This window comes from Xyrauchen texanus, chromosome 20 (assembly GCF_025860055.1).
Source record: "Xyrauchen texanus isolate HMW12.3.18 chromosome 20, RBS_HiC_50CHRs, whole genome shotgun sequence".
Lineage (NCBI taxonomy): Eukaryota > Metazoa > Chordata > Actinopteri > Cypriniformes > Catostomidae > Xyrauchen > Xyrauchen texanus.
The window spans coordinates 29,223,799-29,245,496 of record NC_068295.1 but is presented as its reverse complement, the minus strand read 5'-3'; the positions used below and the strand labels follow the sequence as shown (position 1 = coordinate 29,245,496).

The following is a 21,698-nucleotide window of genomic DNA, read 5'->3' as shown; positions in this document are numbered from 1 at the left end:
TTACTCAACCGTAGGTTTGTCCAAACCAGTATGACTTTATATCTTGATGCCAGAATGCTTATTTTTTTTTGGCAAAATATCCCTTTAGTTCAGCCAAAAATGAAAATTATCTCATAATTTACTCACCCTTATGCCATCATGTGTATGACTTTCTTTCTTTTGTTGAACACAAATTAAGATTTCTATAAGAATATCTCAGCTCTGTGGCCAGAAATCTGAAGGTCCAAAGAGTAGATAAAAGCAGCACAAAAGTAATTCATACAAATCCATTGGTTAAATCCATATCTTCTAAAGCGATATATGTGTGGTTAAGAAACTGATCAATATAAGTCCTTTTTAGTATAAATCTCCACTTTCACTTTCAGATGTGAAAGTGAAACTAAACAGGCACCACATGTGACTTTTAGAAGTAAAAGTGGAGATTTATAGTAAAAAAGGACTTAAATATTGTTCATTTTCTCACCCACACTTATCATATATCTTCTGAAGACATGGATTAAACCACTGGAGTCGAATGCATTACTTTTCTGCTGCTTTTATATGCTTTTTGGGCCTTCTGATTTCTTGCCGCCATTCACTTGCATTGAAATGGCCAACAGAGCTGAGACATTTACCTAAAAATCTTAAATTGTGTTTAGCAGAAGAAAGAAAGTAGGGTGAGTAAACGATGAGATCATTTTCATTTTTGGGTGAACTATCCCTTTAAGGCTCTATGTAAAGACTTATTAGGTGAGTTTACATTTAAATACTTCGCATTTTAAGCACATTTCTAAAAATGTGACTAAAGAAATTACGAATCGTTGCACGTTTCCATCCACTACGTCATGCACAAAAATTTGAAGGAGCCTGCCTTGTCTTGATGGAACAGATGAATGACCTCCTTGTTTCATGGAGAGATTTTATTTGCTCCTGCAAGCAATTGAACCTTGTTTTATTAAATGCTGCCAGGATACGCCACAGAATAAGTGTAATATCTGATATAATGAAGGCTGAAATGGATTCGATGCCTATACACCGGCAGTCTCCGCATACATCTGAGCGCCCGCGCTCAAAACTGTTCTTGCAGAACGTGAGGACCCACTTTAAAGAACAGCTGTGGGTTAAACACTTCTGAATGCCAAGGGCTATGCACAAAGAATTGTGGACCTTTTGTTCACATCAAGCTTTCGCACACTAGGGGGGCCTGGGTAGCTCAGCAAGCAAAGACGCTGACTACCACCCCTGGAATCACGAGTTCCAACCCAGGTATGCTGAGTGACTCCAGCCAGGCTTCCAAAGCAACCAATTGGCCCGGTTCCTAGGGTGGGTAGGGCCACGTGGGTTACCTTCCTCATGGTCGCTATAAGGTGGTTCTCGCTCTCGGTAGCAGAGCGCATCACCTAGCGCATTAAATTATATGCAAATGTTGAGAGTTTACTCGCATATCAAGCGGTTCCATTCAGGATTACTTATGCACAATTTGAAAATGCGCATAAAAATTGTTGGATGGAAACCCAGCTACTGTACACAACTAGTCAAAGTTTGGACACCTATGAATTCTTTATTATTACTATTTTATACTTTTAAAATAATAAAACAATTTTCAAAACTGTGAAATAACACAAATGAAGGTATGGGAATTATGTAGTGGCAAAAAACTAAATATAAATGAATGAATAAATACTATTTAAAATGGCTCTCAACAAACTTCATGAGGTGCTACCCGGGATGCATTTTAATCAATATTGAACAAGTTCCCATGTATGCTGGAAATGTTTTGCCTACTTTTCATTCAATATATGATCTAACTCATCCATTTAAAAAATATATATAAAAAATGAATTACAATGGCAAATTAGGCCTAATCATTTATACATACATTTTAAGATAAAAAGGCTTTTAAAGTCATGTCAAACATAAATTCATTCAAGTGTGTCCAAACCTTTGACTAGTAGTCTATGTGATATTGTAAAAATGAGGACTTGATGAATCAACACAGAATTCAACGGCGGTGCAGTCACAGGTGTACATTTGTTGGCTATTTCCCTACTTGGCTCATGTAATCAGATTGTAGAGAACTATACATTTTCTAATATCTGGTTTTACAATAACTGTTTGGCATGTGGATGTAATAAAAAGTCTCACCCTTCGAGACGTGTTAAGCAGAACAGAGCCATGGACATCGGATTCTGTAGGAAAGAGAGAGACAGAGAAATGCCTGAGGGAGTGAATACAACTGTGTGCCAAAACTAAAAGCATCATAAACCAGCTTTTAAAGTTTTTAAGAAGAGAACACATAGTTTCTGTGAGAAAGCTCTGATTTTGTCAAAGTGTTTGAAAAAAAAAAAAAAAGACTTTAACAACGAACATCAAAGCCACCTACATCAGAGAGCCCCTACGGTCACCTTCTAAGCAACATAACAAGTTCTCTTAAATATCTACAATGAAATTAGTTTAGTCCCGGAAAACAAAACAAAGTATCAACCCCACAACACAAGTGTTTATGACTAACCAAATACAGCACAACATGCTTCATGGATCGCAAGCAGCGTCCAAACTCAGACCGTGTGCACATATGTTGCTGTGTCGCTGTTTGTCCTTTATTTGTGTAATTTATGTTTAGCATTGTCCTCAGGTTGAACCCTTCACATGATGGCTGCATGCTAAATCCTCATCCATATAGAGATTATCTAAAGCAGACAGCCATTATCAAATAGAGATCCCTCAGTCCTGTGCACGTGCCCTGCAAGAAGTCCTGCTCCTGGAAAGAGATATTCAGGCAGGATTACCACAACCCGCGGCTGACTCCTCCACTGCCTTAGCTCCAAGATTAAACAGCCCCTTGGATGCGTTTGGGATTAAATGAGGAAAACTGAGAATAAAAGCTGCACTTTAAAAGCACAACTTTGGGTTTTAATGAGAGGTAAGTCTATGTGTTCAATTAATAAGTTTACATAACCTCTCAAACCTTTTAATGGCTTAGTCCCCATTTGAAACTGATGCTTTTATTTAGTCTTTCTGTCACATAACATCTCCCTTTGTTATTTACATTTGCAAATGTTTACAATTTATTTTAACACACAATATATTTTATGAGAGGTCAAATGTTGTTGAAAACATTTAACCATCTAATTTAAGCTCTGTGTGTTGCTTGGTATGAAACTCAAAAACACTTTATTAACATAAGATATTGTAAAAGAAAGCATTAATTGAACTCTAACTACACTAACACGAACCCTAATCCAAAAGGAATTCATCAATTAGCCAGTTATCAAAACCACATCCAATCAAACGAGCATCAACGATTTGCCAGAGGCTAGTAATACTCTGACATTTTCTCACCCCAGTGTGTGGTCGACTTCTGAAATGAAGATGCAAACCCCCTCCTCTGTATCTGGGTTATCAGTATAATGTAAATTAATGTTTCATTTGATGTTTACACAGTTTAACAAATCATCTTACACTTGGAATTATCAACTAGCAACTTGTAAAAAATACATTTTTATATGTTTATCCTACCATACTATTTATTAAAACCAAGTCACGTTAAGTATTGCTTTTAAAATAATAACTACGATATACAATAACAAAAATATTTTGTGAATCTAGTCTTATATGTTTTTTTTTAACCCCTCACATGATGGCTGCATGCATATAGACATTACAGTTTTATCGTCTGTTAATGCTGATATTCTGTAAAGCTGCTTTGAAACGATGTGTGTTGTGAAAGGCGCTATACAAATAAAATTGACTTGACTTGACTTGACTTTTGTTGTTTTTTTAATACTAGCTGTTGTTTGGCTATTATCATTATTAGTCACCTTCTTTTTGGACCAATAGTTAAAAATTCCTAGAAAACACAACAGGTTAAGTGTGGACATTATATACTGGTTAAATCGAATTACCAGTAAAAATACATCAACCAGAATAATTTTTTGAGTATCATTTCTATCATAGTTATGCAAAATGCCACCACGACGAAGGGAATGTGCATTCCAATCAGAGGTTATCATTATATTACAACTTTTAGAGTAAATTAATTCAGGAATTATTAAATAATAACTTTGTTAACTGTGCATTAAGGTTCTGTAATGTCATACAAAGTCCAGTAAACATAAAAAAGCTAAAATAATATTTGGTGTGACCAACTTTGCCTTCAAAACAACACAAATTCTCCTAGGTACACCTGGACACAGTTCCCTATCTGTCACTCACTCAAAGTTGTGTCAATGTAGTGACACTAGGGGTCGTGCTGGGGAGCCCTAAACACCTCTGATAGTTGAGTGGTGTTGATGAAATCCACTGCCATTCCATTCACCTCTGACGAGAGTTAAGCGAGAGTGTTAAGACGGCTGTTGGATATATGGCGCATTGCAGCGGGTTCTCCCCCTCTTGCACAGGTAAGTGCAGAGAACGCCCCTGGGCAATTCAGCAGCCACACTTGAGCAATACTATGAGAGTATGTTTTCCCTAAAAGAGTAGCACTGACGGAGAGTGTCTTTTAAAGATGCCTTTCCATTTGTGTTCAATTCCTGGATGTGGTCGGTATCTCTCCGCCTCTGACAGCCACGATCTCTGTCTCACGTGCATGGGCTGTAGGCATGCTGAGACAGCATTTGTGAATGGTTAAGGTTCTCATTGCGAGAGCATGATCATGGCAAACGTTGTGGTTGCAGCTTTCTTTAGAGGAAAAGCCACTCTAGCCGCTCCCCGCACTTCGGGCACAAAGCCACGACACATGAGCTTGCGGCCATGCTTGCCCAGGCTGCCGCGAGCGTCTGGCTTGAGTGGAAACCTCCACCCTTCCCTGAGCCCTCACGGATGGATGACTGGTTCCTGGGCTCAGAGCTGCTCAGAGCTGCTCAGAGCCATGCTATGCCACAGTTCCGTTCTTCCCGGAGGTGCATGAGGAACTCACAAATTCGTGGTTGGCACCTTTTACTGCACAAACCCAACTTCCAATTTCCACTACTCGCACTCCACTCGATGGTGCGGCTGCCAGGGGGTACACGGAGGATTCTCAGATGGAGCAGGCGATTGCGGTGCACATGTGCCCACAAAACTCCTAGGCTCCCATCCAAGGCTTGTATGTCCACATCATCCCTGATGGCCAAGGCTTACAGTGCCGCTGGACAGGCCTGCATGCCATGGCCCTCCTGCAAGTCCACCAGTCTAAGGCACTGAAAGAGCTGCACGAGGGTAGTCTTGAACTAGGAGTGATGCAAGTCAAGTCAAGTCAAGTGGTTTTTATTGTCGTTTCAACCATATACAGTTAGTACAGTACACAGCAAAACGAGACAACGTTCCTCCAGGACCATGGTGCTACATAAAAACAACAAAGGACCAACATAGGACCACATGAGACTACACAACGAAATAAAATACCTATATAAACTACCTATATATACCTATATAAAGTGCACGTGCAAACATGTGCAAAAAGTACAGGACAGTACAACAAATTACTGACAATGAACAGGACAATAGACAGTGCAGCGCCGACCAGTACTCAGTAGTGCAAAAAGATGACAGTTTCTAAAATGTAAACATAACATACTATGAGATAGTGTTCTATGCACATAGCAGTTATTGAGGTAGCAGACAGTTATAAAGTGACAGTAATTAAAGTGCAACTCAGGACATGTGTGTGTCAAACCAGTCTCTGAGTATTGAGGAGTCTGATGGCTTGGGGAAGAAGCTGTTACACAGTCTGGCCGTGAGGGCCTGAATGCTTCGGTACCTCTTGCCAGATGGGAGGAGGGTAAAGAGTTTGTGTGAGGGGTGTGTGGGGTCAGTCCACAATGCTGGTTGCTTTATGGATACAGTGTTTTTTGTAAATGTCTTTGATGGAGGGAAGAGAGACCCCAATGATCTTCTCAGCTGTCCTCACTATCCTCTGCAGGGCTTTGTGGTCCGAAACGGTGCAAGTCCCAAACCAGGCAGTGATGCAGCTGCTCAGGATGCTCTCAATAGTCCCTCTATAGAATGTAGTGAGGATGGGGGTTGGGAGATGTGCTTTCCTCAGCCTTCGAAGAAAGTAGAGACGCTGCTGGGCTTTCTTGGTGATAGAGCTGGTGTTGAGGGACCAGGTGAGGTTCTCCGCCAAGTGAACACCAAGGAATTTGGTGCTTTTGACGATCTCCACAGAGGAGCCGTCGATGTTCAGCGGAGTGTGTTCACCTTGTGCTCTCCTAAAGTCAACAACCATCTCTTTTGTTTTGTCGACATTCAGGGACAGGTTGTTGGCTCTACACCAGTTCGTCAGCCGCTGCACCTCCTCTCTGTATGCTGACTCGTTGTTCTTGCTGATGAGACCCACCACGGTCGTGTCATCGGCGAACTTGATGATGTGATTCGAGCTGTGCATTGCTGCACAGTCGTGAGTCAGCAGAGTGAACAGCAGTGGACTGAGCACACAGCCCTGGGGGCCCCAGTGCTCAGTGTGGTGGTGGTGGAGATGCTGTTCCCGATCCAGACTGACTGAGGTCTCCCAGTCAGGAAGTCCAGGATCCAGTTGCAGAGGGAGGCGTCCAGGCCCAGCAGGTTCAGCTTTCCAATCAGGTGCTGGGGAATGATTGTGTTGAATGCTGAGCTGAAATCTATGAACAGCATTCGAACGTATGAGTCCTTATTGTCTAGGTGGGTGAGGGCCAGATGGAGGGTTGTGGTGATGGCATCGTCCGTTGAACGTTTGAACGATACGCAAACTGCAGTGGGTCTAGTGAGGGGGGCAGCTGGGTCTTAATCTGCCTCATGACGAGCCTCTCGAAGCACTTCATGATGATGGGTGTAAGTGCGACGGGACGGTAGTCGTTGAGGCAGGACACTGAAGACTTCTTTGGCATGGGGATGATGGTGGTGGCCTTGAAGCACGTTGGAACAACGGGCTGCTCAGAGAGATGTTGAAGATGTCAGTAAGAACATCTGCTAGCTGGTCTGCACATCCTCTGAGCACTCTGCCAGGAATGTTGTCTGGTCCAGCAGCCTTCCGTGGGTTGACTCTACATAGAGTTTTCCTCACATCTGCCGTGCTAAGACAGAGCACCTGGTCGTTGGGAGGAGGGGTGGACTTCCTCGCCATCACGTCGTTCTGCACTTCAAACCGGCGTAGAAGTCGTTCAGCGCATCTGGAAGGGAGGCATCTTTGTCACAGGCAACTGATGTTGTCCTGTAGTTGGTGATGGCCTGGATGCCCTGCCACATGCGCCGCGTGTCACCGCTGTCCTGGAAGTGACTGTGGATTCTCTGGGCGTGTGCACGCTTTGCCTCTCTGATTGCCCGTGACAGTTTGGCCCTAGCTGTTCTTAGGGCTGCCTTATCGCCTGCTCTGAAGGCGGAGTCTCGGGACCTCAGCAGCGTGCGCACCTCCGCAGTCATCCACGGCTTCTGGTTGGGCGTGTGGTGATGGTCTTGGAGAAAGTGACATCATCAATGCACTTGCTGATGTAGCTGGTCACTGATGCTGTGTATTCCTCCAAGTTGGTAGAATCGCCATAGGTTGCAGCCTCCCTGAACATGTGCCAGTCAGTACACTCAAAACAGTCCTGAAGAGCAGAGATGGCTCCTGCTGGCCAGGTTTTCACCTGCTTCTGAAGCGGTTTTGTGCGTCTGATGAGCCGGTCTGTATGCTGGAATTAACATAACAGAGATGTGGTCTGAGTAGCGAGGTGGGGGCGGGGCTCCGCCCGTGCACGCCTGGGATGTTTGTGTAAACAAGATCAAGCGCGTTCAGCCCTCTCGTTGCAAAGTCCACATACTGATGGAATTTAGGGAGCACTGTCTTGAGATTTGCATGGTTGAAATCTCCGGCGACAATAAACAGTCCGTTGGGGTGAGCGTTCTGCAGTTCAGCTCATAGCCCTATACAGTTCACAGAGCGCTTCCTTAGCGTTACGCTGGGGAATGTAAACTCGGTTATGCAAACAGTGGTGAATTCCCGTGGTAGATAAAAAGGTCTGCATCTAACAGTCACAAGCTCCAACAGCGATGAACAGTAACTAGAGACTAGCATAGAGTTCTTGCACCATTCCGTGTTGATGTAAACACACAAGCCACCACCGCGAGTCTTACCGCAGAGAGCTGTATTTCTGTCGGCACGAAACAGCAGGAGCTGCGCTTGGTAACCGACCTCGCCCAACAGGCGACGAAGGTCACAGTATGGGCTCTCGGGTTGGCAATGTCCACCATAGTGGTCCAGGAGTGCCACCTGTGGCTTAACCTTGTGGAGATGAGGGACGCTGACAAGTTTCGCTTTCTTAACGTCCCCATCTTCCAGGGTGGCCTGTTCGCGACCCTGTCGAGGACTTTGCACAGCAGTTCTCGATGGTGAAGAAGCAGACAGAGTCCATCCAGCACATCTTGCCACAGCGTGATTCCTCCTATGAGCCGGCAAGATCCCGCACCCCATCTGCTCATCGCCGAGGGCATCCTCCTGTGGAAGCAACACCGGCTCCGCCTCAGACGGAGCCAACCACTCGGCCCTGGTCCCAGAACCCCAGCTTCAAAGTATCCCTGAAATGCGCGACACAGGTGTGAAGAGACCCGCTGTAAGTCTGGAGGTGGTGCAAAGACCACTCCATCCCCCAGTGAGCTTGCTTGCACAGAATTAGTGTAAGGTCAGGGAGGATGAAGAACAGGTCATGTTGGTAGCGCCGTACTGGCCCACCCAGACTCTGTTTTCAGAGCTCACACTCCTCGCGAAAGCCCCTCCCTGGTGAATTCCTCTGAGGAAGGACCTCCTTTCTCAGGAACAGGGCACGATTTGGCACCCGCGGCGGGACCTCTGAAACCTCTACGTCTTGACGGGATGCGGAAGACCTAACTGGGCTACCACCGGCGGTGGTAGACACTATCACTAAGGCCAGGGCTCCCTCTACGAGGCAGCTGTATGCCTTGAAGTGGCATCTGTTCATGAATTTATGTTCTTCCCAAGGTGAGGACCCACAGAGATGCGCAGTCGGGTCTGTGCTTTCCTTCCTGCAGGAGAGGTTGGTGGGCTGACTGTCCCCATCCTCCTTAAAGGTGTATGTAGCTGCTATAACAGCACACCTCAATGTGGTGGACGGTAAGTACTTGGGGAAGCACAACCTGATCGTCAGGTTCCTAGAGGTGCCAGGAGGTTGAATCCTCCTAGGCTACGTCTTGTTCCCTTGTGGGATCTTGTGCTGGTTCTACAGAAAACCCTGTTTCAGCCCCTGGAGTCAGTCAAGCTTAAGGCCCTCTCATTGAAGATGGCCATCCTGACTGCGCTCACTTCCATCAAGAGGGTTGAGGACCTGCAGGTATTCTCTGTTAGCGATACATGCCTAGAGTTCGGTCCGGAATACTCTCACGCGATCGTGGGACCACGGCCGGGCTATGTGCCCAAGGTTCCCACTACCCCTTTTAGGGATCATTGTGCCGTTTTGTATAGGGACCCCTAGTGTCACTACATCGACACAATGTCGAGTGAGTGACAGATAGGGAATGTCTTGATTACTGTTGTAACCTCCGTTCCCTGATGGAGGGAAGGAGATGTTGTGTCCCTCCTGCCACAACACTGAATTACACCCGTATGTCCAGGGGAGTGGCATGCAAATTCCAATCACCAATTCTCATTGGCCTTTTCTCAAATATAGTGTTTGGGGCTCCTAGTATCACTACATCGACACAATGTCTCGTTCCCTCCATCAACGAACAGAGGTTACAACAGTAACCAAGACGTTTTTCTTGGTTGTTGACAGATAGGATGTTCCAAGCTTCTTGGAGAATTTGCAACAGTTCTTCTATCTACACTCACCTAAAGGATTATTAGGAACACCATACTAATACTGTGTTTGACCCCCTTTTGCCTTCAGAACTGCCTTAATTCTACGTGGCATTGATTCAACAAGGTGCTGAAAGCATTCTTTATTCTTTCATATTGATAGGATAGCATCTTGCAGTTGATGGAGATTTGTGGGATGCACATCCAGGGCACGAAGCTCCCGTTCCACCACATCCCAAAGATGCTCTATTGGGTTGAGATCTGGTGACTGTGGGGGCCATTTTAGTACAGTGAACTCATGGTCATGTTCAAGAAACCAATTTGAAATGATTCGAGCTTTGTGACATGGTGCATTATCCTGCTGGAAGTAGCCTTCAGAGGATGGTACATGGTGGCCATAAAGGGATGGACATGGTCAGAAACAATGCTCAGGTAGGCCGTGGCATTTAAACGATGCCCAATTGGCACTAAGGGGCCTAAAGTGTGCCAAGAAAACATCCCCCACACCATTACACCACCACCACCAGCCTGCACAGTGGTAACAAGGCATGATGGATCCACGTTCTCATTCTGTTTACGCCAAATTCTGACTCTACCATCTGAATGTCTCAACAGAAATCAAGACTCATCAGACCAGGCAACATTTTTCCAGTCTTCAACTGTCCAATTTTGGTGAGCTCTTGCAAATTGTAGCCTCTTTTTCCTATTTGTAGTGGAGATGAGTGGTACCCGGTGGGGTCTTCTGCTGTTGTAGCCCATCCGCCTCAAGGTTGTGCGTGTTGTGGCTTCACAAATGCTTTGCTGCATACCTCGGTTGTAACGAGTGGGTATTTCAGGCAAAGTTGCTCTTCTATCAGCTTGAATCAGAATCACGTTTCATTAAAATGTGTATATCGTGAAATATCCAGCAACATTTGTTTATATACTGCCCACACCTAGCACAGGTATAATGAACGAGGCAGGCATGGAGGTGCCCCTCTCAAGCCAAGCGCAAACAATTTGCAGTCTTTTGTTGTCTGTCGTGTTGGTGCGCACACTACACAACTGATCACAGACTGGGTATACCATCTACAACAGCGTTTCTCAAACTGGGGTCCATAGACCCCCGGGGGTCCTTTTCAAATAGCCAGGGGGTCCTTGGGAAATCCCTGAATTGTAATCCAAAACGCAATAAAAAACGTCTCAGTTACTGACGTAACCTCCGTTCCTAAATGTATTCACAAACTCACACACACAGCATCAGGATGGTTAATTTGTGATAACATGCAAACTAACAACATAAAAGAAGGGCTTGCACCAATTATGTACTGATTTGCACAGAACAGAAAAAACAGCTGAAAATGATGATGACACATTGGTTCGGAAGATGTGGGTGAAGTTATATTTTATTTTTGAAATATTTTTTTGCCTCTTGATTCTCAATGCTCTCCTTTGTGCGCTCTCTCTATATTTAATTGCCTGTTGTTCATTGCCTGTCTCTCACTCGTCAGGACAGTACACACACCAGATGACTCATTGGCCAGATTTCAAACAGGTTTGATATCCATTATAGCAGGAGGGCACACTATACGACCATCAGTCCTGCGATCTGGGATTATTTTTTTTCTCCAAGTGGGCGAGTTTTTTAATCTGTAATTAGCCTATCCATATCTGTCTCTACTCTGTCATATGAGTCTCACGCACACACTCACACATACTCAACACACACTGATGGTGCTTATTTTTTTTTGCAGTGTGTTTAGAGTATAAACAGCTGTTAATACTTAAATTAAATCCTCGGGTGCAGCTCGGAGATTTCAGCTTGAGAGCCATGACGGGAGTATCCCAGCATTAATGGGAAGCATGATATACCCGTAAAAACAGGAAGAACTCAAAGATATGTCAAAATAGAAGTCCCACTAACATGAAAGCTCTATTCAAATGGATGCGTAATATTGAAGTCGGAAAAATATTTAATGCAATATTCAAATAATAACAATTATGTAGTATTAAATGGTTGTATTATTAGTATTATAATCTGTAAGCAATTTCACAAATGCAAGCAGCTTTGTGCCACAGGTAATCAGATTTTATCGTTAATACTGTGAAGCTCTGTTGTGCAGCATTTTATTTTACCAAAAATAAAATAGCAAAAAAAAAAAAAAAAAAGAATATTATATTTATATTTGATTAAAACTGTGTTTATCAACTTCATTGAACACCATTTGATCATAACATTTAATTAAAACATTTAACATGGAATCCAGACTTTATGCAGTTCTTTTTATTAAGTAATTTTACGTGTAATTTCATAAATAATCTGAGGCTTTTTATTTGTTGATTATAGTAACAATTTAGTATCAATACAGAGGTACCAGGGCTGGTATCATACCAAAGCCAAAATGTTGGTATTGGAGCAATCCTAGTTCGAGCCATTCAGGCCGATATGACAAAAAAAATTAAACCTTTTAAATGTACCCATCTAATAAGTAACTTCAACGTGATTCAAATAGAATGCAAGGCAAATTGGTTATAGAAATCAAAGTTCTATTCATTATAAAAAACATAGGTGTGAAAGAAAAATGCACACAAAAAAATTTAAGTGCACCACACAAGAAGTTGTCAACATAGTGTAAATGTACAATTAATTTAATTAAATTTATTTGAAATATCTCAAATATTCAGAAATAATAGTATGAATTAAGAAAACTCCTAAATACTTATAGCCAATGTAAGTTAAGTTTGGGTGATAGGATGATGTAATCAGATATTGCCGATATCGGACTCATGCAGATGCCGATTGCGACACTCATTGACAGACGATGGTCAACAATATTGGGAAATTACAAAAGTTGAGTTTTGTAAGTTTTGAGTTGGTAAGTCACCAAATATATGAAATAGTGTCATGACCACTCAGATCACATCTTCCCCTAACAATTCCACCACTCAACAGCAGCCTCCATCACCTGAATTGTGAAATGGACTGAATTAGTCCATTTGTAATTAATTTGTGCTGTGTATATATTCAGCAAATATGCTAAGTGCTGCTTGTGAAGTCTTGTTAATCTCTGTATTGCAATTCTGAGTACTCTATCTTCTAGTCTCTCTGGTTCGTTTGTCTTTTTGCCTGTTTCTCAGGATTACTCGCATGCTTACTGGATTTGTTTGACTGCATTGTTGCCTCCACGGTTTTGACCCTGCCTGTTCAACTTACCTTGTGTTTGGATTATCCCCTCATTAAAACTCTGCTCATGGACCCTAACCCTTTGCCTGAGCCTCCTCCCTCACAAATAGTAGCACCGGGTATGAAATTTGTATCCGCCAAATGCAGGTAGCCTATATGAAATCAAAATCGAATCAAATCACTTTATTGTCACATTACCATGTACACAAGTGCAACAGTATGTGAAAGTCTTGTGTTCAGTTCCGAGCAACATAGCAGTCATGACAGTGACGAGACATATCTATATCTTGTGCATGGTGGGTAATTTTGCTCATCTACCCAGCACTGTGGCGGGCTAACTGTAAGTCATCTCAGAGTGACGCATGATAAGAAATGCTGTTAGACACGCTTGAAGAAAGGACAAAACAAAAGTCATCCATAGTTCTCACTCCTTTCTTTTCAGTTTCAGTCATCTGAAAACTGTTTGCAATAATAGTGTTGTCTAAGAATGCTGCTATTACTTCAAGTGCTTGAAGTTTAGTTCACTTTATTTCCACGTAGCAGTTTGCACTTAACATGCTTTGTGGACGCAACTCTGCAGGTTCACTTTATAGCCTATGCATGTGTATACAACCTAAACAAATTCACACTGAACCTAAAATTGATTTATCTCCTTTGCTGGCAGGGATCGCCAGCGATCTTACAATTCTTATTTAATTGTGACAATCTATATACATCATAAGAAAGGTCTAATACTTCTGCTTTTATATTTAGCCAATATACACAATAGAAATGTTACTGCCTGAATAATTTCTGAATTTATGTCAACATATAAAAAAGCGTAAAATATGAAAAGTAAACCGTTATAAATAAGCATGAGTTGTCCTTCAGAGAACAACATCCAATAGAACATTCAGTCCAACAGGGTGCACGTTTAAAAGTTACACTTTTAGGTATATGTAGGCCATTGTTGGGTGAGTTACTTTCAAAACGTAATTCACTAATAATTACTAATTACTTCTGTCTGAATTTACTTTGAAGTTACTTTAGTATCTTCAGGTATGTGTGTGTGTGTGTGTGTGCTTGTTTTCCTGTGTTTGTGTTGGTGTGAAAGTTGTGACCGCTATCTACAACTTCTAAGCTGTGTGTGGCATGTATGTGTATGCTTGTTTTCCTGTGTTTGTGTTGGTGTAGAAGACAGAAAAAGAATGCTAATGCACTAGAAACATTTCTGAAAACACATCTGCAAACAGCTTTGATAGTAAAACCATTGCTTGCTGTTACTTTTCAGTGTTAATATACAGGTTTGCCTGTGTCTTGCATCATGCATGTCTGTCTGTTTGTGTGTGTACATGTCAGAGTATGTGAGCGGAGTGGAAGTGGCATGATTTTGCCTGGAGCAAGGAGTGGGTTTTTAAAAACTCAGAGCGTCATTGTATACTCCTGCTCCAACAGAACTCACTAATGCTCCATCACGGGCACAGCACCAGTTAACGGTGCTTAATGCAGTAATTCACCATGTGTTAAGCAGTGTTAAACACTATTGGCATAAAGGAAAGATGGAATGTCTGCTATAACCAGAAAGAATGGTATAAAAAATAAATAAAATGTAAAAGCTACCGGCACTTGGTTACGTTCAACCTCCAGCACGAAGGTTACTTTGGCTTTCTGTGGTCACGCTCCCTGTTATTGAGTTAAGCTTGCGTTAAAGCTTGACTTCACTACATGCTTGTGTCTCATCTCTTTATTCCTAAATGAACTGCCGTATATAAAAAAATGTATGATGGCACGGCGAAGGAGAACATAAGTAGGGAGGAGATTTCCACGATCAAAGATTTGTTGTGAAATCCTAAAGACGTGTCCAGAATACATGATGATAATTTGTTCACATAAGGAGAGAAAATCTAAATGTCAGTAATACATACTTCCATCTGCATGGAAGGTTGTGATATTTAAAATCATACTGAAATAACTATACAGTGGAGAGGTAGTTAGGTGCTAATATTGCCATGTAGAGAACATGGAACGGGGTTTCTCTAATCCAGGAGCACGGAGCGAGCGAGGAGCAGGAAATGGACAACATGGAGTGGAGCTGGAGCAGAGTGATTAAAGAATGCTTAGAGCGCGGAGGGGAAATTGTTGCAGCTACACTCCACTCACATACTCTGGTACATGTGCAGCATGTGTGTGTTTACACAACTTTACAGCAAGTGGATTATTTCTGCCTCCCTGCTCGGACAAATTTAATATCCTTTATCACTTGCACATCTGTAATGCTATAGCACTGTGTTTGTGTTTTATTGTGTACAATACATAAAGAACATAAAAGAGCCGTTTGCTTAGAGACGTCTTTTTCAAAACACCGTTCCGGAAATGTTTCCACCTTCTGAGCAATATATCCCTCTGTCAGACAGGAATGGGCACTGTTTTCCATATATGCCCGAAGCCGATCCCTTCTCCTCTTGTGGCAGCTGCTGAGGAGCGACACCCGAGGGAGAAATGCGAGGATGGGGTAGAGCATAGAGATTTGAGGAGGATTTGTCAGCAGCCCATCCTTGCATGCTTCTCTCCTCCAGCCAGGGCTATGAGCACACTGACACACCACTCGCTGGGATTGATTATGAGCACATGAAAACTTCGCTTTTGTTTTCAATTTAAATAAACAACTACACTCCGCTGCGTCTGCATTAACTCATCTGCCGTCACTGCCATACGTGCCCTCTTATATGCCATGGTGGTTTGTTCGATTGCGTGTTCATTAGCTGACACAGCAACACACATAAAATTACCAACATAGGAATGTCATACATTTTAAAATGCATTCTACTTCATATTATTGTCTTAGCAATAAATGTGTAATCCAAGTAATGTCATTTTATTCATGATTACTCAAATTGTAAAATTAAAATTTTACATTACTGCTTTACCACAAAATGTAATGATATTACAGTATTACAATGTAACGCGTTACACCCAACACTGGTGTTGGCCTGCTATGCGAGCACAACAACATCAGAGGATTCAAAAAAGTTGCTGGTGTCACTGTTGGACAGTGTTACTTTAGAATTTTTTTTTTTGTTTGTTTTACCCATAATTGCTTTGTTTTTTTATATGTAGTGTTGATTATTTTCTCATCATAAATGTTTTGAAGAGATACTGCCTCCCTTGCCTCTTGAAGAAAACACATCCCAGTCTCACCTCCAGCAATCAATCAGCACTTCACAAGTTCACCTTCTCATCTAATCCTACTGAATGAAGCAGAACTGATATCAGGGTAAAGGTAAAACATACAGAGAAAATCCAGAAGCAAAGAGCACTGGCACAGAAGTACACTGTGCTTACATATTCTGGCTTAATTTAGCAAATTAGGAGGCTACTCCAGAATCTTTGTTTGCAACTCCTTTAAATGCTCCTCCTAAATGATGTGGCTGGGTATTTGGTCAGGCAAACTGCAGAAATCAAGGGAATTATTACATGAAACGAAATGTTTGTAGGCTTTGGTTTATACATATTCACAAACTCACACACACACACATATCCAACACTGTTCAGATTCCCAGCAGTATGTCAGAAGAGTAGAATTTGGTTTTAATCTAGACAAGTGCTGACGGCTTGTGCACTGAGGATGACAGAACATCAGACTGGATGAGACAACGTGTGAACAAACCCCACTAATACTAATATGAGCCCACCAAATGCACAGCAGGAGTCACTCGTGCAGAAAAGTGAATTTTAAAAGAGAACTATCTGTATGTGAATAACAGAAAGAGAACCTTTCCTTTTCTGCTTGTGGGCCACCTGTCAACTGGTATTACTGAAGCTGTTTTCACAGCAGATCCGTCACATCACCTGTTTTTCTCTCTTTGCCTAACATTTAAATTTGCTCAGTTTTCAAGTAAGCCAGTTTCACTGTAGCACACTGCGAGAGTTTTCTCTGAAAATACAATTTGCTCATGTGGTTGCTGGAGCTTTTCTTCTATCAATTTGCACAGTAAGGTCTGCTTTTTGCCATGACACATAGAACTGCATCTTTATCAAGGTATGCCATAGCCAAATCAGGCACTGGCACACATTGCTATCGTAGTTTAAATAAATCCACACATAGCTAGGTTAAATCAAGATTTAATTAAACTCTGGGCTTTCCTGGTCCAGATTCACATTATGAGTCAGGTGACTAGCCGTTTAAGCCTTTTGGCCAAACAGGCCAAGACACACATAGAGATTTATGTTTTTTATGGTTATACCATTCGGACAAGCAGGCCAAAGAACACATAAAAAGCATACACTCGGTGCACATGCAGTAGATTTGCTTGGTTGGGGGATTGTTTTTATGTTTATTGTGCAGTATGTCTTGTGTTTTTTCTAATTGTGCAGCAGCATGTCTACATGCTTAACTTAATATATCAGTGTATGTTCTAGCAGTAGCAAGCTTCTGTACTTGCTCTATAGCAGCAGCATAGCAGATCTAGTCCACAAAGACCAATATCCTATTAATATGTCATTCTCACATTAACATGCTAAATAAAAATGAGTGTTGTCATTACTGAAATTACTAAGGCAGGCATGAAACTCTGAATGGTACAAGCTGATAGGTTCTTTGAATTTGTTAGCCAGTCAGCTAGCTCACATGTGATATGTCAAGCCAATCTGTCCACTTGATGTAAACTCATAGGTCCTTTGACGTGCAATCTGGTAGCATATCAACTTGCATACTCTCTCTCTGCCTAAATAAATGCAAAGTATAAATCAAAGTTAAGAATGAGGAAATCGAGTCGTGTGGCGCCATGCGAGGGCCCGATGTGTGAACGGCGAGCTCTACACACTTTGCTAGTTTTAATACTTTTTCTGTCATAAACCGGTCAGATTCGATACACTCTGATTCCTGACTGTTCTAGGATGACAATATATAAAATAATAAAAAATCCTTGGGCTCTGGAGACATTAAACAACACTTATGTGCTCAAGCAACAGCAGAAAGCATGGACTCAATTTGGACAGTGCGGTGAAAGAGATTGAGCGTCAACTTTTGGACATGTCATCAATGCTGGTGAAGGTCGTTGCTTACTTGGAGGATCTTGCTGTAATACGTCGATCGATCACCACCATGGAGATGAAATTCACTGAGATGGTTATAAGATGTTGAGAAACAGATTGAATATCTGGAGTCATTGGAGAGGGAATTAGCTGCTAATCTGCTAGCAACCAAGATAGAATTGGAGCATGTCTAGGAAAAGTTGGGAGACCTTGAGGATCGTAACCGGCAAAACAACTTCTGAATTGTTGGAATTCCAGAGGACAAAGAAGGCCGAGATATGGTGAAATTCCTGAGCGGGCTCTTCCCGAGTCTGCTCAACATAACAGGCCATAAGCTGGAAATGAATTCTGGCTCAGAGATCCGTGGAGCGAGTCAGGCCCCGATCAATCTGTTGCACTCATGTAACAGACAAGTGGACCTGACTCACTGAACATTCACTTGACTGTCTGAGAAAACTAAGCACCTTTTTGTTTCTTTTTGTGCTGGTTCCACCTAGCGCCTGGAGTTTGTTTTGTCGAGGAACACACCTTTGGAACAGTTATGTGGATGAATCTACATGCTATATGTGCTTATGCCTCTTATTAGCTAGAGATTGTTTTATAAATTATTTTCTTAAAAAATGTGTATAGAAGCACCATACTTGAGCAATCCAAGGGCAACGTTGTCGCAGGGGCCTTTGTAGGCATACATGGACTGTTTGAGTAAAGAGGGATGGATGCCAGTTGGCGCTGTCATGCGCGGGGTTAATGCACACGTTTTTCTTTTTTCTGTGTTTTTGTTTGGGGTTTGATTGTTGCACTAATGTTGGAATGTGGTCATTATAATGTTATTTTTGACACACAATCTATTTTTTTCTAATATGTCAAAATGACAAATGTTAATATGAGTGGATTGTCTCTCTCCACGTGGAATGTGGATGGGTTGGGGCACCCCATAAAAAGAAGAAAGGTTATTTCTTTTCAGAAACTTAAGAAATATGATATAGTGTTTTTTCAAGAAACACATCTTTCCCAGCAGGAAGCTGAAAAATTTGGGAAGGGGTCAAAGCAGGGAAGCTTTTGGCTAGATATATAAAGTAGAGAGAGTCTTTTCTACCATTCCCTCAGTGAAATCTGCTGGTGATGAAATATTTACCTCAGCCACTGATATTAACAATGCTTTTAAAGAATTCTATCTTGATCTCTATAGTTCCACATCTTCATCTACTGATGAAGCCATTAGAACTCCCTAAACTGATGACCTTGGAGGAGCTTGGCAAGGTAAATAATACCTTGCTTACAAGCAAGGCTCCAAGGCCAGATTTTTTTAGATCTTATGCTACAGAACTGTTTGATACAATGTTCTGATAACATTATGCATTTCTTCAATATTATGTGGTCAGTGGCAAATGATCAGACTCCGGTCGAAAAGGTTTTTGATATCGTAGAATGGGATTATCTTTTAAAGATTTTGGAAATATACGGGTTCGGGAATACTTTTATTGGATGGATGAAATTACTTTATAGACACACAGTAGCAGCGGTACAAACAAATTAATTAATTTAATATTATTTTTCTCTGATAGGGGCACCCAGGAGGGCCCTGTCCTGTCTTGCCCTGGAACCATTAGCAGCCGCGATAAGTAGGGAAGATGATTTTCCAGGAGTGGTGGTGGGAGGTGTGGCACATATGCTTTTGCTTTACACAGATTATATTTTATTATTCGTCTCTGACCCCATTAGATCTATGCCTTGACTCCATAGAATTATTAATTCCTTTTCTAATTTCTCAGGATAGAGAGTCCATTGGTCCAATGCGAAGCTTAGCTTGTAAAATTGAGCATTTGATTGGTAAAGATTTCCGGTCTTGCATAGAGAATTTCATAGAAAAATTATCTCACTTAATCGACCACATAAAGTGCACATAACTGATGGTCAGTTTCCCACAGGCAAATCCACACCTTAATGATAAGTGAAATGTACATTGCATAAATGGACAAAATCTCACTTTATGCAAGATGAATATTTATTATTTGTTAAATCCACGTTTTAACCCTGCTGTACTCATAAATAGCGCATGCACAACACATTGTAATGAAGACTCAGGTTGGTTGGGATCCATATGCGGCTTTATTGAAACAGCAAAACTCAGGTCGTACAGGCAAGGTCGTGGGCAGACAAACAGAGTGTAGTAGAGAGACAGGGGCGAAACGAGAACAGGCTAGAGATCGGGGCAGGCAGCAAACAGTCGAGGTAGATTATCAGGCTAGAGTAACTGGGTAGGAAGCTAACAAACGTTATCAGGGAAATGCTAGGTCGGTACACGGATAAACTAGAGTGGTTTCAAAACTTGCTTGGAAATGTCGCCGGGGCTAAACAAGACTTTGCAAAGAAGGAACAAACAGACACGGTTAAATAGGGTGAGGTAACGAGAAACAGCTGGGCAAGTAATCAGACCTAGGTGTGTGGGCTAGTGGGGAATGTAGTCTACGAGATCAGTACTCGGGTGAATGCGATCTCCGGAGGCTCGAGGAGGAGGCGCCTTCACCGGTGTTCGTGACACACATGATCTTTTGATGCATATAAAGTCCAGATTCACTTTATGCTGCTTTAAAAATATCAAGTAAAAACAAAGGGGACACATGGTATTTACTAATAAAATAATTATTATATAATTAACCATAGTCCTTTAGATCGCATAAAATTCATACATATAAAATTGTAGGGAATATTAATCAAGCAACAATACTGAAAAAGAGAAAAACATTCAATGCCCTTTTCTGGATAACTTAATACTCCCTTTAAAACTTAAAACAAAATCAGGATGAGATATTGCTCATTTTCATTTACGGACCTAAAGTCTGATAGCATTAAATCAGTAACCTATTAATATAAGAAATCTACAGTAATAATCATTCCATGGCGACAACTGGAGAACAATTATGAATTTAACTTTTACCTGTATTTCCTGATACCATTCCATGTTTTCATTATTGCCATAAATTACTTGAATAAACTTTAAAGTTGAAAAGATTGTGTTTTTCTGGGTCGGTAGTGTCACTCAGATCCAGTTGAAACTGAAAAGCATAAATGCACGTATGCAAGTTTCTATGCCACCGCACATATGTTTTATCACTTGTAAAGGCATGTTTGATGACTTGATTAAAGTAAATAAAGGTAATTAGAACTGAAAAAAAATGTTATGGCATTTGTGCTAACTGAGAAATATTTGACTGATTACAAATGATAACACGGGTCTGATAGACTTGATTATCTAACAGTCGTTGTATACCTTTACAAAATAAACAGCAAGATTTTATACACTAAAACACAAAAATACAATAAAATAATTTCAGATGAGCAGGGTTACTAAGCATTTGATAATTTAATAAATGTCAGCCTATAGCCTAGGCAAAATTTTACAAAGACAACCTCTGGATATGACGCTGAGCATGTGCACTCAACTTCTTTGGTCGACCATGGCGAGGCCTGTGCTGAGTGGAACCTGTCCTGTTAAACTGCTGTATGGTCTTGGGCACCATGCTGCAGCTCAGTGTCAGGGTCTTGGCAATCTTCTTATAGCCTAGGCCATCTTTATGTAGAGCAACAATTATTTTTTCAGATCCTCAGAGAGTTCTTTGCCATGAGGTGCAATGTTGAACTTCCAGTGACCAGTATGAGGAAGTGTGAGAGTGATGACACCAAATTTAACACACCTGCTCCACATTCACACCTGAGAACTTGTAACACTATCGAGTCACATGACACTAATTGGGCCCAATTTGTTGCCAGCGGTTTAGTCATTAATGGCTGTGTGTT

At 41.7% G+C, this 21,698-nt stretch overlaps 1 protein-coding gene across 5 annotated transcripts in view; it reads right to left on the bottom strand.

Annotated features, from left to right (window-relative positions):
- LOC127661143 (solute carrier family 4 member 11-like) overlaps window positions 1-21,698 on the bottom strand; it is a 123,964-nt gene that overhangs the window by 39,547 nt on the left and 62,719 nt on the right. For all 5 annotated transcript variants that reach the window (XM_052151728.1, XM_052151731.1, XM_052151730.1 and 2 more), the window contains exon 4: window positions 2,125-2,168. In XM_052151728.1, coding sequence (XP_052007688.1) covers window positions 2,125-2,168 — 44 coding nt within the window. The remainder of the gene's footprint in view (window positions 1-2,124; window positions 2,169-21,698) is intronic.